General features: G+C 35.0%; 1 protein-coding gene and 1 long non-coding RNA gene across 4 annotated transcripts in view; one reads left to right on the forward strand and one right to left on the reverse strand.

Moving 5' to 3' along the window:
* cert (ceramide transfer protein) overlaps positions 1-19,464 on the reverse strand; it is a 51,442-nt gene that overhangs the window by 23,511 nt on the left and 8,467 nt on the right. For 2 of the 3 annotated variants that reach the window (XM_036360317.2, XM_014237664.3), the window contains exons 3-6: positions 15,892-16,199; positions 15,746-15,830; positions 15,520-15,668; positions 14,674-14,734 (exon numbers count right to left, since the gene is read on the reverse strand). In XM_036360317.2, coding sequence (XP_036216210.1) covers positions 14,674-14,734; positions 15,520-15,668; positions 15,746-15,830; positions 15,892-16,199 — 603 coding nt within the window. Of the gene's footprint in view, positions 1-14,673; positions 14,735-15,519; positions 15,669-15,745; positions 15,831-15,891; positions 16,200-18,891; positions 18,937-19,464 lie in introns of those variants that run through there. The other variant, XM_036360321.2, reaches the window with a different exon arrangement.
* Positions 8,154-13,654, forward strand: LOC106619533 (uncharacterized). The gene is made up of 3 exons (XR_001330800.3): positions 8,154-8,234; positions 10,730-10,999; positions 12,982-13,654. It is a non-coding gene; the product is annotated as an uncharacterized lncRNA (long non-coding RNA).

The raw sequence follows: 19,464 nt of genomic DNA on the forward strand, positions 1-19,464 counted from the left end.
ATTCACTGACGGATCAAAGGATACATAGACGGTAACTTCAAACAAAATGACTACAACTCAGTCTTTCAGGCCGAAATTGTGGGCATAACAGAAGGGGCTAAGTGGGCTTCTGCTCTAACCAGGAAGTACAAAAACATCCTAGTGGATACTAAGTCTCATTGAGTTGGGGTATGCAAGAAGGCAATAGCTAGATTTGTAATAGGTAACTCGGTGAATTTCATCTGGGTATCCGGTCATATAGGAATAGGAGGAAATTAAAAGCCAGACAAACTGGCCCGCTCGGGGCCAGCGTGAGACACAATTCCCCTAATCTCCTTCAGGCCAATCAGCTTCTTCAAGGAACATAGGGCATACCATAAAGTTACTTTGGGGTAGTGTTGATGCTGGAAGACCAAAGAGTTCCTAATTCTAGGCAAAAGAGGCTTAGTAACATTGTAGGGGTCATCACCTAACTTTAATATTCCATCTTGGGAAAAATGAGAAAAGTGGATTCGGCGGAATGTAGAGCATGCGCGGAGGATGATGAGACGGTGGAACATTATCTATGTGAATGCCCAGTCTTCAGCCGGATGGGAAGGTACATATGCCACGGTTCCCAATACTCCAACTTAAGAGAAACTGGGCAGCTGGGGTGGAAAAGAATAAAGTTTTTTTTACCAAATCCACGGAGTTGCTGAGTGTGGCCGTCTATGCCAACCAACCAATAACAAAGTTTCCACACAAGAACAAGAAATTTCAGATTGCTATTTCAAAACCTGAAAAAACTAGTTCGCTTATATACAGACGGATATGTCTGAATCGACTCCTCTCAGCACACATATTATTTATATATATATATTTAATAAGGTATTCGACGTTTGCTTCTGGGTGTTATAAACTTCGTGGCAAACTTAATATATGCTGTTCAAAATTAGTATAGCAGGAAAAAAAATTCAGACTGGGGAACCAAAATTTCCGTATTTCGCCGATGATTAAAAATTCCTGCGGATGCGCTTAAAAAGCGTCAAACACCACTAGTGTCACGGCTGCGTGTTGTTCAGAGTGAGCCAACTCAGCACCTCCAGCCCACAAATTCAAGCAGTATATGACAAATGCGATTTCTCAGATATTTGTTGTTTCATCTATCTGGAGCAACTTCAAGCGGGGGACCTGCATATACGTCAAGTGCAATTAGATTTCATCGCGCGATTTTCCTTCCAAAATCCAGAATCGAATCACTGAACGATATTGATCTTATTCAATATTTCTAAATTAAACCGGACATACCTGATTTTACAAAACAAAACTACTAGTCCAATTCGGTTAAAATTTTGACAGTATTCGTCTACAAGAATGTACTAGACGACTTAATTGGTTTATTTCGAAGCCCAGAAAAAAACTTTATACCAAAATAGGTTTGAATCACTAGTCACTACGCATCGATGCTTGATAACAGTACTTTGTGTTTATTGCGGTTTCTGTCAATTACTTCTAGATTAATTTTAAGCTGGCAAATATAATAGAGACGCGCTCCGTAAATTTGTTTATACTTAAAATATCGAATATAATGATAAAAAAGTAGATAATAATTTTTTGGGTTTGCAATTTGAAAATGAAAGGAATAACGGAAAACAAGAAAACAAAAAGTTAATTCCGGCTGCACCGAAGCTATAATACCGTTCACAGCTACGTTTTTTATAATATAAAGGGGTATAAAGGGATATTTATCTTGATTTTTATCGGTCATCTTAAATAACACCTATGTATAGGCTATAGTAATTTGATCTAAACAATTTCTTCGAAGATTATAGCGATGCCTCGAATAATAATTTGTGCGAAATTTCGTGAAGATACCTTGTCAAAAAAAAGAATTTTCCATACAAGGACTTTAGTTGAATCGGTCAGTTTCAGGTCGATATCTCAAACACTGAGGAACTAATTCACGTACATACAGGCAGACGGACATGGCTAGATCAACTTAGCTCGTCACTCTAATAATTTATACATATAAATATATACTTTAAAGGGTCACCTTTTGGGTGTTACCAAGTTCTTGCCCAACTTCATATACGCTGTACAATTTTTAGTGCCCTTCACCACGTGAAAAAATTTGAAATTACAGGAAGAAAATGCAAACGCTTAACCCGTTTCAACTAAACTTTTCTATATTACGCAATGGAAGATCAATTTAAAATTTCAGAACACTTAAAAATGGAAGTGAATTATCCACATGCAAAACTTTGAATTCGGGACCGACTTCAAAAAGTTGGATTAGTTGGAAGGAGTACTTGAGGAATAGCCTCTTTAAGTGAACTCAATATACAGCAAAGGCTTAAATTTAGTTTCATTTGGACATTTGGTTCGCCAAAATTGGTGCAACGTGGTTTGGTCGGATGAAACCTAAATAAACTAGTTTGGATCTGAGTTATTGAGACAACTAGTTAAGCCTGGCGGTGGTCCGGTTATGGTATGGGGTTGGTTCTCAACATCTGGATAAGGGTTAGAATGTGTGCAGTAGACTATTTAAACAATGTATTATCATAGTTAGTCTGACGCCACTACGCTAGAGAATTTCTGATTTATGCTACTATTGGTTATTACCAGTATAAGAATCCCAGGGCTGCACTTATGGTTTAATTTTGAAAATTATTTATACAAATATTTGTCAATTGAAAAAATTATGAAGTTTTTGGCATTTTACTGACATTATACAGTCATGTTCTGCATTACACTTTCACATATAAACGAAGTGATTCGGTTTCAGAATCGAGTTTTCCTGTACCAGAAATCGAATAATTTCTTGATATCATTTCGAAATGAAATGCCTTGTTCCGGAAACCGAATTCACATAATTAGACGTGATTTGAAAGGGAAAAACTTATAATTTGTGGTTTCTTCTCTGAGTACATGCCAACAAAGTATATTGGGAGGAGGAACGTTTGAGGAATAGTTTCCTGTCAAGAGCTCTCCATTAACTTTAGCTTAAAGATTCAAGACCACTGTAATATTTTTCAATTAGCAATGGCTACAATTACATCCGACAACATAACATCAGTACTGGTATCTGACCTCATTAGCAATAGCATAAAGTTACTTCGATATCAGACTGTTTTAGGTGTTTAGCAGAATTGCTGGAAACTGCAAACTGATGAGTTCACAACAAAACACCCTTACCCCAATATAATCAGACTGGCTTTGTGGATCAAGTGTTAGCTCGGAAAATGTTAGTTAACAACCGACACCATTGCAAAAGTTATATTTTTCAGGATCAAAGTGGGATGTAAGAGGTCTATTGAACTATTGTACTAGTTCTTAGCAAGGTTTATATCAAGGCATTGATAGGAGTTCTCACTGGATACTGTCTTGTGATGGTATGAGATGACTTTATAGCAACCGCGTTCAAAATTAAACAGTAGGCGTGGCACCTCCCACTTTTAGGTGAAAACCCATATCTTGGGATCTGCTTAACCGATTTCAATCAAATTCGGTACATAGTATTCTTCTTATATTTCTATGTTATAGTGCGAAAATGGGCGAAATCGGATTACAATCACGCCTATTTCCCATATAACATAATTTTAAGCTTCATCTGATTCTTTACTTTCCACTATGCAAATCAAACAACAATGTTTGTATGCTATATAGGGGTAAAACTTTGCGTGAATAATGCGTTTAAAGTATGCAACCATGTGACCAAAAAATGTCTAAATCGAACCAAAACGGTTCAAGCCCCTAGGTACTGAATATGTGAACCCCAGTGCCTATAGTTGACTTTTTACCGAAAATATCGGTCAATGTGTAAGATATGTAATTGAAATTCATATAATAAAATAAATAAATGAAACTCTCGAAAATATTTGTTTTTGTGTCAAAAATGCGTTGAATCGGATCAATACTTCCCATAATATAAAATTTTGCGAACACCTGAAGTAATTTCCCGATCTTTGATCATTGCAAGTTGCGAGAGTATAAAATGTTCGGTTACTTCCTTACTTGTTATACATAAGCATGTACACTGATGGACAAAAATCATCGGCATATGATAATTACAATATTTAAAAGGCAAATTAAACCAAGAAATATTTGCAACACAAATTAAACATTCTTCTTACAAACTACAATGCAATTGAAGCACGTATTTCTCTTCTCTTTCACCGGCACTCGACCTTGTCTTTTAGTAAAAATAGAAAACAAATAAAAAATAAGTTGGGCACTCTTACTTTTCTCTTCCTCTATAACCGATTTTATGTAATATGGTAACTTTGAAATTAATCTAACACAAAAAGTATCATTATTTTTGTGGAAAAGTTTGTTCAAAGCCTAACAATAAGTAATAAAATCTTAAATAAGGTTTTAATTCAGCCTGTTTTGGTGGTATGTAGCTCTTAGTTAATGGACTTTGATGGTCACGGAGTTTAAGTTCATAGTTGTTTCTGCTGTCCTCTACTTTTTTCTTTACCATAGGAATACCAAGATCTTTGTGAATGTTTTCATTAAAAATTTACCATGGTGAACCTGGAACTTCTGTATTATATCAATGTTAGTTGCACAGGCACCCCACAGTTGAATACCATACATCCAAATCGGGTTTATTACAGCGTTGTATAACAAAACTTTATCAAGGTTCAGTTTAGAGTTTTTATTTAAAAACCAGTTTAAATTTGCTCCTCTCATTTTCATGCTAGTTATTTTACTGGATATATGTTTTCTCCATGTAAGCCTTCTTTCCAAGAGAATGCCAAGAAAAGTTACATCATTTACTTGTGGTTTTAAGGTGTTAATTATTTTAACCGGCAGTTGCCTAACCTTTTTTTAACCAAAGCTAAATGCTTCTCTAGTACCCTTGACACGCTGATGGGACATTTATTACGACATACTAGGGTTGTGTCATCCGCAAAAGTCGATGTCAATACATTATTTCCAGTTGGAATGTCTGCTGTAGGAGATATAGAATTGAACAAAGCACATTCCCTCGAGGTACACCAGCCCTTACCGGTCGTTCATCTGGTATGAAATTAGCCAATTTAACAGCAAATCTCCTATGTTTTTAAAAAAGACTCCAATATTTTATACAGTTCGAAGGGGAATATTTTCTTAATTTTATATAAAAGGCCTTGATGCCACATCTTGTCGGATGCCTAAGCTACATCAAGGAATATTACTGAACAATACTCTCTGAACTCGAATGATTTTTTAATTTCGTTAATAATTCTATTTACTTGCTCTACTGTGCCATGTTTTGCACGAAACCCGAATTGGTGCGTTAGAATTGTATTATTTTCATGGAGGAAAGAAGACATCTTTGATAGTAACACTTTTTCAAATATTTTGCAAAGATAAGGTAAGAGACTTATTGGTATGTAAGAAGACGCCTGTGTTAAATTTTTCTCTGGTTTATCTATCATAATGATCTGTAACTTTTCCATGAATAGGGATAATATCTGAAACTGAAAATTGTATTAAAAAGCAAAAGGAGCATTACAACAGCAACATTTAGTAGCTCCATTAGCAATTTTCGAGTAATTTTATCGTGTCCTGATAACTCTTTTGGATTTATCTCTTTTATTATATTTTTAATTTCAAAAGTTGAAGTCTTAATAGACAAGAGCAACTTGCTAGCAGTGTCGGGAAATGTTGGCAGATTAAAGTCGTTTTTTAGACAACTAGGCTGAAATACCCTCTCTAGGGGTATTTGCAAAGCAAATTACCTTTTCCTCATCACTTCGAGACCAATTACCAGTCACATCTTTTTGGGCATGTTGGAATCTACCGGTAGGTAGGTAGGTAGAGTGGCTGTCTGACGATGCACCGAGGCCTATAGGAAGCTCATTGTGATACCACCGGGACTAATGTTCCCTTACTCTATTGTCTCCTCTCTGAACTACCCTGTGCTTCTGATGAAGTTCATCAGTGTAAATAGTTTTATGTGAACAACTTCCGATACGTCGTCTAGGGACCCTCGACCAATAGTTGCGATTCTTTTCCTGTATAGAGCCTTACATTCGCATTGAGGATGTTTTACAGTCTCTTCTTCTTCTACCTCCTGGCAGCTTCTACAATAGTCATTGTAAGGTACATCTAGCCTGCTGGTATGTCTACCAATTAGTACTCCTTCCAGAGTTCTTACGTCATTCCTTTTGAGTTTGAATAGTCGGTTTAGGCGGCTCATATTCCATTCCTGCCACGTTTGCTTGCTAGTTGAGCAATTCAGTGATTGACTCTACCGAGTCTCAGCTAGATTTAGAACATGTTCGCTGATTAAATGTTTACAAGTTGCCAGAGGCATACAAATTCCCTCTTTTTCAGAGGCTAATTGTAGAGTGGTGCCTATTCTGGGTAGTTTATCTGCTACGCAGTTACCAGGGATATCACTATGCAGGTTTATCGTGAAGCAGGATGTTAGATCCTCTAATAGATCAAGACATTCTTTCACTATCTCTGATAAAATCCCCAATCTCCGCTTGGAAGTCACTGCAGTGGTCTAGTAACCGGAAGGCGATTTTGGTATCTAATTTTGCTTAAAAGACACCACCTCCCACTCGATTATCTAGTTTAGACCCATCAGTATAGATGCTAATCTCTGCATTCCTGTCCACCTCGTCCCTTTCCCACTCTTCTCTGGTAGGAAAGGCAATATTGGGGACCGAATTTAGTTTCAATTCTATTGGATTACCTAAATCCTGAAACGGGAACTTATTAAGTATCTTAGAATGATCCTTGTTGCAGGTGACTAATTGGAAGGATTCCCTCAGTCTGAGAGCTGACTTCACTGCCACTTGCTTACAGAACAAGTCTGTTGGCAGTAAATGTAAAAAGACGTTTAGTGCCTGACTTGGCGTTGTTCTAAGAGCTCCATTTTTCCATTATTGGCCACCATACCAATATACCTAATGTATGATTGGTCTAACAACTACTGTGTAGAGCCAATAAGCTATCCGAGGCGTTCGCCTCCATTTGAGGCCCACCAACCTTTGCAGATGTAGAGTGCCGTAGCTTCTTTCTTCACCCTAGCACCTAAGTTTGGTTTCCATGAAAGCTTCCTGTCCAAGATTAGTCCTAAGTAACTTGCCTTATCTCCAATTGTTAGTCTGCTACCATTTAATACTGGCGCGGTAACTTCTGGAGAATTCTGTTTCCTGGTGAACAATACCAGCTCCGTCTTACTAGCATTTAATTTTAGTTCGCACGATGCGGACCAACGACTTATATCGTCTAAAATTGTTTGCATAAGGTTAGTGGGAGTTAGCATAGGCCACAACATGTACCGCCTTCTTTTCTAGATCCAACAGCAACTTATTCATTGTCAGGATCCAGAGAAGTGGGGACACCTCCTTGAGGTGTACGTACCCCTTTGGACAAATCTACACATCGTTGACGCTCCCAGCGTTGAAATTATTGACCTGCACGTGAGCATCTGTTCAATTAATTTTCTGGAAGTTCAGAGATGTCCAGATCCTTAAGCGCGCGTAGTATGGCCCTAGGCTGGATATTGTTGAAGGTTCCTTCTATATCTAAGAAGGCAATTAGAGTGTATTCTTTAACTTCCAGAGATTTTTCAACCACAGAGCTTAATGCTGTTTTTGTGAATTTTCCTTTAGAGTACGCACGCTGCGAAACAGCCAACTTTTCTGGTTTTAGTTTATTTCTTATATGCATTTTTATTAGCCTCACCAACGTTTTTAGAAGGAATGAAAAGAGGCTAATTGGTCTGAAATCCTTTGGACTTGTATGTGAGCTTTTGCCTGCCTTAGGTATGTATATTACCTTGACTTCCCTCCATAGCGAAGGAATATATTTTAATTGCAGCGCCCTCTTAAGGGGTTACATACATACAGTTAGAATTTAAAAAAAATCGATTTTTTTTCTTAATGTACATATATTTAAGAATACACACAGAAACTTTCATATCGTTCCGGTAAATATTTTCGAAGTTACACGTAAATTAGAAAAGGCGTTGGGAGTGCAAGGCCGGAGCGGCAGCGAATACCTGAACGCTGTCCCTTTTATGCACCTGCCTGTTGTAAATGCTCCCTTCTAATGTATTTAGATGTGTAAATCAACAGTATGATTGTTTTTTTTTTATACCTCAAATGTAAATTTTTATTTTTCGAACCCTAAACTAGAAAATATTTAAGAGTGGTTGTCAGTATATGCAGCTAAGACGATGAGTAAACTTGTAAGTTCGTTTATATTTTTTTGTGTAATTTTTCGTGAAAATGAAGTCTTCCAAACATATGAGAACTCTCTTAACATACGTAAGTCGGGAACAAAAAAGCGCAAAAAATGTTTTTAATCCAAAAACAGCTGAAACGGATGAAACGGATGAAAGTAGTTTAAAGATCAACAGGAAATCTCAGTCACACGTGATTCGTCTGTTGAGTATCGCATTTAAAATTTTATAACAGTATTTTCAGCAATTTCTGAATATGTGAAATGTAAGATCTGTGACCGAAATGTCAAGTTTTAATCTGCTTCTAAACGAGGGCTTGGTTTTAAAATAGTTTTGCTGTGCGATAAGTGTGCAGATCGTAACATAAATTCTATTCCTTTTGTCGCGCATTCTTATGAAATAAATCGAAGATTTTAATTTGTCATGAGAGTCCTCAAATTATGGTTAAAAGATTGAGCAAAATTTTGTGGATTAATGGACATGTGAGCTTTTATATCACAGCACACTTCCGATTTGATAATAAATAATATTCACACCAGTGTAAAAACAGCCACTGTAAAACTTTTTCAACAAGCTTGTACTGAAGAAAAAAACTTTGACTTCTGAACATCAATGTGATGAACATTCGACAGAATAACTGTATTTGGCGATGGCACATGGAAAAAGCGAGGGTATACTTCCTTGTACGGTGTGACGTCATTGATCGGATACTATTCTGGTAAAATCATAGATATTGTTGTAAAAAGTTCGTACTGCAAACTGTATGAAACTTGAAAGAAGAAACTCGATACCGAAGAATGTAATAAATGGCATGCAGAACATGAAAATACTTGCACTGCAAATCATGCTGGTTCTTCTGGGAAAATGGAAGTTGAATCAGTCGCGGAAAAATTGGAAAAACTTGGAGTCATGTACAAAAATTACATCGGAGACGGTGACGCCAAAACGCACTCGGCAATTTTAAAGGCTGCACCTTATGGTGATCGAGAAGTTGTAAAGAAAGAATGTATTGGATACGTACAGAAACGAATTGACACTCGACTCCGAGATTGTGTAAAAAAAATGTTAAAACAGTTAAAAACAAAAAAAAAAAAAGGGGAAAAAAAAAAAAAATCTCGGTGGAAAAGGGGGAAAAAAATATTAAAAAAAATCTCGGTGGAAAAGGCAAACTTACTGGATATATGATCGATAAGTTGAGTTTATTATGGCTTAGCAATAAGGAGAAATTGTGATTCCATTAAAAAATGTATAATGCTATCTGGGCCATATATTACCCTTATTGTTTAACTGACGAAAAACATCAGCACAAGGATGGACCAGACTCATGGTGCAGCTGGCAGAGTGCAGCAGCTGCCAATCAATTATCTACTTCCGAACATGTTTATTAGCAATTATCAGAAGATGCTGCTGAGGCTATACGTCCGATTTTTACAAAATCTCTCCCAAAATTGTTCCGGCCGGTTCCAAAGTTGTGGAAATCGCTACATCCGCAGCTGCCGGCATTTTTAATGAAGAAGTGGCATCACTATTGTATTATATGAAGGCAATATGAATTACACCCTGGCCAATGCGCATTCATAGCCGTCGGATTTATAGATTTTTAGATATATATAAATGGCCAATCAGCAGTTAAAGTTTTTTTTTAAGTGCATATCTCCTAAACCGCTAAAGCTATATTAACAAAATTCACCGAGAACAAATAGTTTTAGTACTTTTATCGAGTGTGAAAATGGATGAAATCGGGTTACAAGTCCGCCCACCCCCCACATAACGGTACTCTTGAAAACATTAAATTTATCTCTGGGATGGTATGAGATGACTTCATAGGAAGCGCGTTCTAAATTATACAGTGGGCGTGGCACCGTCCACTTTTAGGTGAAAACCCATATCTTGGGATCTGCTTAACCGATTTCAACTAAATTCGGTACATATCATATTTCTGTTATAGTGCGAAAATGGGCGAAATCGTATTACAACCACGCCTATTTCCCATATAACACCATTTTAAATTCCATCTGATTGTTTCACTTTCCACTATGCAAATCAAGCAAGTTTGTATCGAGGTAAAACTTTGCGTGAATAATGCGTTTAATATGTCTTTGTATACAGGGCAACCCTTACAATTAACAGTGTGATTTCATCCACACTTACTACATTTCTTCGTTAAATCCTCTTTTTATGTGTGAATTTGGACTACCCTATATGGAGATTGTTTTTGCTTACAATGTCATGACTTATCGTCGTTAGGTTCGTTACTCAATAAGGCAAATCTGTTGCAATTTAGAGTTTCATCTGTGGCAATCACAAATGCAACTCTGCCAGAATTATTTTTAAAGCAGATATGGCAACGTTCAACCTAGACTATCTGGCATGCAGACGTACCTCCATCTTCCTTTTCATCACGCATCGTCCAGTATATACTTTTTTGGAAAGTAAATAAATCGAACATTATTGTGGTCATCCCACACATCCGGTTTCACATTGTTTTGAATTTACCGCTGTTTTTATAGTGCTTGATTTCCTTTTCATGTTTCACGTAACGGTCAATACCAATTTCAATAACTGCTCATTTTTTATTAGGTACACTCTCACCGTCGCTTCTTTTTCTTGCTTTAAAACGCCGCGTGTCAATAAGAAATTAGCCAAAAAAGGAAAGAAACGAGCGTTGAGAAGCGTAAAATTATATTGAACGCTTATAAACAGCAAGGGACTATTCGGAAAATCTGTGGATTAGTTCAACGACCCTACCACATTATAAATCGTTTTAACAATGACCCAGATTGAGAGTATCAACCGGGAAGTTGGAGACCACCTACGCTATAAGACAGGGACAAACGGGAAATAGTAAAGGTAATAAAAAAAAACACGTTGGTACGGTTGTTCACCATCGCACTGTCGTAGAGCCAAAATATTGTTGGGTATGAGTTATTAGTAAGGTGAACCTAAGAAAGCGGAAAGTTGGAAGGAAGTTATATCCTCTGATGAAAGCAAATTTTGTCTATACTGTTCAGATGGGCCAGTTTCGACATTGCGGAGAAAGGGCGAATTATTGTCAGAAAAAAATATTAACTCAACTCACTTAACACGGTGGTGTTGTAGTTATGGTGTGGGGGTGTATGTCAGCATCTCGGTTTGGAGAGCTGGTGTTTTAGATTGTGGGTACTGTACAACAGTCCTCACACCTTGAAACTCCACCTCAGTCCCCAGATCTTCAAACGATCGAACATTTATGAGAGCATTTGGATAGACGCGTTCGACAACACCACGTTTCATCAAAAAATGGGCTAAAAAAATACTTCTTGAAGAACGGATGAAAATTAGTTCAGATATTACGAAGAAAATAATGCATTCAATGCAGAAACGTTACCAATGTTACGAACATTTCATACTCTTCAGGTGCATACGGTTTGTTAGAACAAAGAAAATCAATATATGCAGTACATGATAGTTTGGGTAATTTGTGAACCAATTTCACATATTTTCGGCATTAAACTATATTATATCCAATATTATACTTCCAGTAAATTTTTCTAAAGTATCTTACTTATTTGCTGAAATATGCGATATAAAGTCAGCCAGTAGTTCGAAAATCAGGTATATGAGGGATAAAGGAATTATTGATCGCTTCCCGGCAGCTACTATATCTTGCCTCCCTGCTTCTAAGGGCATTCTACAATATGATGCAATGCAATGTGAAATTATTGCTTTTATTTCCGCTTAGCTATCGACGTATATATGGATATTCTTTATGCCATTAGCAGCAAGCTTTCCTGACCGCACAATACATCTGTCTGGAATATACGGCAGTATTCCGGCAGCTTGAAAATTCGCCTGAGATTGAGCTTTACGCAATAGATCCCGACGACCCATATATGGTATTTACTTCGCATATAATGAAATTTTATATAATACTAGAAAAGCCCGTCCACGCGTTGTTGTAGCAAATGTATACATTAAATATAACCTATTGAATAACGTTATTTCCATTTTTTTAATGATTGATACTAATTTTCTTAGCTTTTTAGAATTGTTAGTAGAAAACATTTGATAAAGTAAGGGAAGTTCATTCTTAATTTTTAACAATAATACTTATACCAAAAACCAATTTTCGACGGAAGATTTTGTGATGTCATTCCGGGTATATCTGTCTAAATTACGTTTTCATTTTCATCAACAACAGTAGATAATTTAATTAATTTAAATATTTGTTTCGTGAAAAGGAGTGCGGGAATTGTCTAGCAGTATAATGCATGTATTTGGTTACAATTCTCTTCTACCATTCCGAATACCTAGCAATTGCATAAATATTCGCACATAATTATGGTCATGCTGGCTGTCGACAATCACCAGACAGTGGTTAAACAGCACCACCAAAAACTTTATCGTTGCCGTTTAAATATTACATTGTTCTATGCAATGCTTCGAGAATATTTGTGAGCAATTATGCACTCATCTCAAATTATTATTGAACTTTTGATCAACACTGCAGCTATTCCGCTATTTTTTATGTTAAATGTTGCGTTTGGTTTGTTATGAATATATGTCAATAATCTAGCAAAGTAGCCACAATGCCTTGGCGATACAAATGTCAATGCGATTTTTTGTTGTGACATTAAAAATATCTTACCGGTTCCACATAGTGCGTCCTAACAAAAAATAGTCTTGTTCAGTAGCAACAATCAGTAGTAATAACAGTTCTTAATATTATTAATATATTATTATTGCTTTAATAAAATATTCAAATTCTTATATGAATTTCAACATATACTTATGATTTGAAATATAATTTTTGTATTTATGAATTCTATTGACTTGTTTTTTTCTTTTTTTAGAAACAAAAAGTATTCTATGTCCGTCCCCTGGTTCTAATTTCAAATCGATTCAGCCGTTCTTGAGCTATAAATAGTGTAACTAACAGGACTTATATATATATATATATATATATATCTATTATATATAAAAGTTTTCTGCTGCTGTCGAGAATCAACTAACATAAGAGCGAGCTAGCTCGCGCTCGGCGGGGGGCGGACGTAGGCGAGCGAGCGAAGCGAGCGTCCCGGAGCGCAGCGGAGGGCGCCTAGTATATATGACGGTGACATTTGTCCATAAGAAATATGTATTTTAATTATAGCCCATATATCACACCGAATCACGCAATGTTAATTAAAATATTCCTGTTATACGCAACCAAGAGGACAAAATTTAATCTATTGGGTATATGAATAAATTGTCAACCGGAAGAGCGGAAATCATTACATTGGGGACATGAGAAACATGTGCAGCACTGGGGTTAAGAACACATATACATTTACTTTCATTAAAATATTACAAATATTGGCCATACAAATTAGTCGGTAAGTCGTGCTAGAGGTAGGGTACTGTTTGCATTTCTTTTTAGCGGTAAACTGAACCATACTTTCAGAAATTTCCACTCATTTTTATTAAGATAACCCTCTTAAAGAAAATCATTATACGCAGGGTATGAGGACTGCATACTAAGGTATGGATATCCAAGATAAACGTTCACTTCATTTTGTCAAAATATATTATTGACATATTATAAATATATATATCATATTATAATATAAGATATATGATAGCTATAGTAAATACAGAACCGATCTTTTTCCATTTATAGTACTATTACACATTATTATATATAAAATATGCCCTCTTTGTTTAATTAAGACAATCACCCAGAAGTGGCCAGGTTTGCTAATAAGAGAGTAATTGTGTTCTCTTCAGGGCAACCCAGGCCACACACATTCAGAGAGACTCGCCAGATGCTACGGGAGCTTGGTTGGGATATTCTTATGCATCCACCGTATATTTCGGATCTTGCACCAAGTGATTATAACCTGTTTCTGTTTATGAGGAATGATTTTACTGGTAAAATAAAATCGTCACAAGAGAAACATGTGAAATCAACTGTCGTAGTTTTCGTCAATAGCGACTGTATGGACATTATAAAACTACCTTCAATATGGTAACAAGTTATCAAACAAAACGGTCCATATTTGACCTTAGTCTAAACATTCTAACTGTACGCATGCTAACCAAATCTTCAATTTAATGCAAAAATAATGGATATAATTTTACTATACCAATTATATATAAATAAGTGATGTATTTTTTAATACTTCTTTATTTTCTGATGGTATTTATTCATGTTTCTATTTTTTACATACATTTGTTCATGAATGAATTAATACCTATTCAGGTAGTTTTTATAAGGAAATTGGTAAACGGTCGGACAATATTAAAGTCTTGAACTATGTAAAATAGCAGCTCATAATATCATTAAGAACAATAGAAAACAATATTTAATCTTCCAACGTTACTTCATTGTTTCGTATGATTATAGAAACGTTACAGAACTAGCAGATGTATTTTGCAGTTCTTTAAAAACAAACCAATATTCTGATTAAGTCGATTATAAATGTAGGGAACTATTTTTGTAGTACAGTAAGAGAACTCTAACTTTATATTTTACGTTTATTTCTAGTACACCGCTTAACACTTACCTCTAAATCTGGGCCTGGATATGAAATACGTTTCACTTTTTCGATTTCGTCTTTATATTTTCTGTAAGATAGAAATAAAAAAATTTTGGATGTGTGTACCATTTCAGAAACTTATAAGTAACAAATCGTAAATTTTGCACCTATACATACGCAGGCGAATGCTCTTATAATTTATTTATTTATTTATATAATGACGGAAGTTACGATAAGAACGTAATAGAATTAAGGAAGTTCACGAAAAAAATTAAGCATTCGGCATGGTATTCTACTATTAAAACGGCCAAATGTCTCAAAAGGGCTTAAATCTGGTATAGTGTGTTGCCGGGTTATGCTATTAAATTTATAACTTTAAGTATATTTTTGATACATTTCGGATACTTTGATTATTATAGTTCTTCATAGAGATCAAGTTTTTACTTGCATTTAAATTTATATTATATTATGAAATGCTTCCAATTACATCAAGCATATTAAAAAAATATTTCAGTAACGATTTTATATATTTATGTTTGTACATTGTTACAATCAGTTTGGTTTTGGAATTGTATATAACATAGGAGTGAAAATAGACATACGGGGAACCGAATACAAAAAACCAAAAAGGGGTTACGCGCCTTTATTGCAACCACAAGTGTGCGATAAGCTATAAACTTTTGTTTTCATAATATTTTTGAAAGTTTACATTTCCACAAATAAATTTCTAGTTTTTAACTAAAATATACATATTTAAATCTCTCTGCCGGAAAAACGCACTGTTTCGATCAGATGACCTCAGCTGTATGAACATTTTTACAACCATATGATTCCTTTTTTTTCTGTTTTGCATACATATTGGTATGTACTTACCGATTTTGTTCTTCAGAGCGTTTCCTCCTTTCTATTTCTCGCTCTAATTTTCTTTTCCACAAATCGTCACTTTCAGCAATAATTTCCAAACAGTGTTGAAGTGTTGTCAATACTCCAGAAGCCGTAGCACGAAATGTGATAGATTCTCCCTACCAACAGATATTTTAGTTGGTTTGAATGGAATATAATGGCTAGAGAAAAAATCTTGCTACTGTATTCCAAATACCTTAAAATCGATTGGCTTCAGACCATCTCCCAAATCTAGAGGTTTCCCTGTTAATTTATTGACATCGACACAGGCATCAAAATATCTGTTTACAAAACAAAATTTATAAAATATGCATTATATATACATATATGATTTTTACCAACCTTTGAAGAGTTTCTATCTGTCCGAAAAGAATGTCCTTAAACGTCTCTATTTCCCCAACTTTTTCCATCAAGTTTCTTTGTGACTTTTTCAGACTGCTGCCACTAGCCACTGACACCGTGTTCGACTGCAAAGATATTGCGCTCCCATGACGACGCAACGATGTTGTATCAGTGCTTCCCGTCTCCTCTTTATACATCTGAAGTACTTCGACCCAATGCATGCGATCTTCCGGTGTTTCGGCACGTAAGCACCAATTATTGTAATTGTTAACGACCACATCGAACCGTTGTTCATCAGTATCGTGAGCCTATAAGTGATTTAGAATAAGGTAGGTTAGATAAGATAAGTACAACTACTAAAGTTTTTAAATTACATTAAGAGCTTAAGATTAGAAACTTCCAAAAACGCTAACCAAAACATACCCATAGCTAACTTAATGTAAGAATGAGATGCACATATAGACAATGTTTCGGTCAAAAATTGTTGACATTTATTTTGTAATATAATTTTAAATACTTTGGTAAGTTACGTTCATTATTAACACCTTTTTCAGAAACCTAAAATCTGTCACCGGAAAAAGATCGTATTAATTCTTTTAAAATTTCTACAATCCGAGTAAAAATTTCTTGGCTCCATAAGAAGTCTTGGCTCTATAAGAAGTTTGATATTGTAGAAAAGCGTAATCGAACGCCACGCCCACAAAACGCTTTTAATCGAAAACCTACAAAGTGCCATAACTAAGGTCCACAATAAGATATTGGAAAACAAAATTTTAAAGTGGGTATGGCCAAGCCCTCAAATAAGTTTAATGTATATACAGTCCCTCAAAAAATTATTCGGAAATTATATTTTTTTAGTAAAAAGCATCCAAAGGATTTTTGGTTTGGAGAAATTTATTTTGAAAACTTTTTATTACTTCAGATAAAGTTTTAACTGTGACTTAATATAAAAAAAATTTTTTTTTGAACAAAAATATGAATTTTAACTACTCTAAATATAAACTTGATCTTGAGTTTATCTCATTTAAGGATGATTTTAATATTATTTTTGCTGACAGCAAGTAAAATATAGTAATAAAACTAATTGAGTCTATGACATATAATATAACTTAATAAAAAACCAAATTTGATTATAATCCTTTTACGATTTCGTCGAATAATGAATGTTGAATTCTTTCGCAACATTTTTTATTATGATATATATAGTTGCTGGTGTGAGGTGGTGTACAGGCGTAGTGTAGTGGTATGTTGTGTTGTCCCGTGTGGTGATGTATGAGTGTGTTGTATTATGGTGGTGTTTGAAATTTTCTCAACACCTTCGAGTATTATCTGTGATATGAGATCGCTGCCTAATAGAAGATCTATTTGAGCGGATGTGTTGCAGTTGAGATCTGCTATCTTTGTTCTGCTCGATGCTTGATGGAGACGACTGCTGTGGGTAGTAAATATCCTACTTCGATTTTCGCTGTGTAGCGTTTGAGTTTTTAATACCTTTGAGCAGCATGGTGCCTCTTGGCAATTTTCGGGATTTACCATTTTGGGATTTGTATTGAAACTAAACCCATGGTTTTTTTTTTGTAGAAGCGCTTCTTTGGAGTGAAATGGGAAATTGTTATAATAAAGCATTGAACAATGTCTTTTGTGACAATATAAGCAATTAAATTTGGTTTTGCAATTATTTTATGTATGCGCATGTGACAAGCAATTTGTACATAATCTTGTTGATCTGACGAAACTATTTTGTTCGTTAACTTTTAAGTTTTTAAACTTCTCATAAGATTGTAGTTTATGACCTCTAGTGCATAACATACTTGTAGTGCGCAGAACGTATGTTTATTCTGTTCGGATGTGAAAGATTGAGTTTTGCAACGGCTTCTATTTAATTTGTGTTTGCTACTAGCTTTGGGTCTATTTCGATTTTGCTTGTGTTGAATGTTTTTATTTCTGATTATTTTTTCCTTTACCCTTTCCGCTATTTCCTATTGGGTAGTTAGAAAATCTATCATTTGTTGCCTCGTTGGGCATTTTTTTTTTGATGAGAGCGATTGCTCCCACAAAATTAATTATTTTTCTGGTAATTGCCGCCGGAAACTTAAAATTTTCGAGATATTTGCATTTTAAGTTGAAAATTTCACAAATTTTATCTTACAATTTTTCTTTTATATTATGCACTTATTATACACTTACACTTCACTACAATGTTTCTACATATTAATTATTTTAACATTTGCTTTAAATAAGCATTTTATTTTTACACAATTTTCGTTATATGCACAATAACAAATGAGTTCCATGTAGAGATATTATATAATAAGTGTTGTTAATATATATATTCTTTATCTGGAAAATCTCCTCTATACAACCATACCCCTTTTAACCCTGCAATCTTGGGATGCTATACTAAAGCCGACCTCATGTGAAATTTGGCTTGCATTTACTTGTATGTTTGTATACATACTTACTTTACAGATTTATATCACATAATGACACCTACTATATTTTTTTTATCGGTTTCAATTCATATTCTGACAATATGCTTTCAGCAAATATGCATTTATGTATGTTTTTATCTATTTTTTGTATTTCAGTTTATATTTGATTTTGCCTTTGCTCACTTAATTAAAGCAATCCTGCTTATTGCTTTATTAAGCATATGGGGTATTGCCGGAAAATGTTTGCAAGTAAATCTTAAATTTATGTTTTGTTAGAGGATTAAGCGTGTTTTGAATACACGAAAGTAAGCATTAGTAAATATAAGTAGGATATCAAAATGTATTAATTTTTTTGTGATATATATGAATATATAATATATACTTCATTAAACTGTTCTTCATATTGCGGTATTTCGATTTTTACCGTACAATACAGCCTTGAATTATTACCGTTAAGGGAACTGATTTTTCCTTACAGGTTTTAAATAGGTAAAACCGTAACCTAAAACATACATACGTGCATACATATATTAATTAAAAATTAAAAAAATTAAATAATTACGCTCACTGTGATTTTGAGGTTAATGTATGTACACATATTATACAATATATGCGCACAAATATGTGCCCCTTTGTCGCCAATCCTTCTCATTCTCCCGGTTTCCAGCTGCTTACGGGCTTCTTGAGCGAGTTGTTGCTTGTATTTTTGTGTCTTATATCCGCGCTCGTTTGTGTATTGTATTTATGTATTTTTGTTTTGGGTTTCGCGCCCGTTTTTTTTATTAGTTTGTTAAACTTTGTTAGTCGTTCTTTTGTGTGTTTTATGGTAGTTAGCGCGTACTTTTTATTTGTGCCTACGTTTGAATGTTTTATTTAGCAAGTGTACCAGTTTTTTTGTGAATTTTGAATGGGAAAAGAAAAAAATTTATTCAAAGTATTGACCATTGCATTTCACAAATTTCGATCACCTTGCTGGCAATTTGTGGATACCATGCCATAAAAATGTTCGTCTTTTGAAGCAAACCAATCGTAGTGCTACTCAGCCAATGCGTGTCCCATCGATGAAAACAAATGGTAATCGGAAGGTACCAAGTCTGGTGAATACCGCAGGTATCCTGAACCGATTTTGCTTTATGTGCAG

The sequence above is a fragment of the Bactrocera oleae genome, chromosome 6 (assembly GCF_042242935.1).
Source record: "Bactrocera oleae isolate idBacOlea1 chromosome 6, idBacOlea1, whole genome shotgun sequence".
NCBI lineage: Eukaryota > Metazoa > Arthropoda > Insecta > Diptera > Tephritidae > Bactrocera > Bactrocera oleae.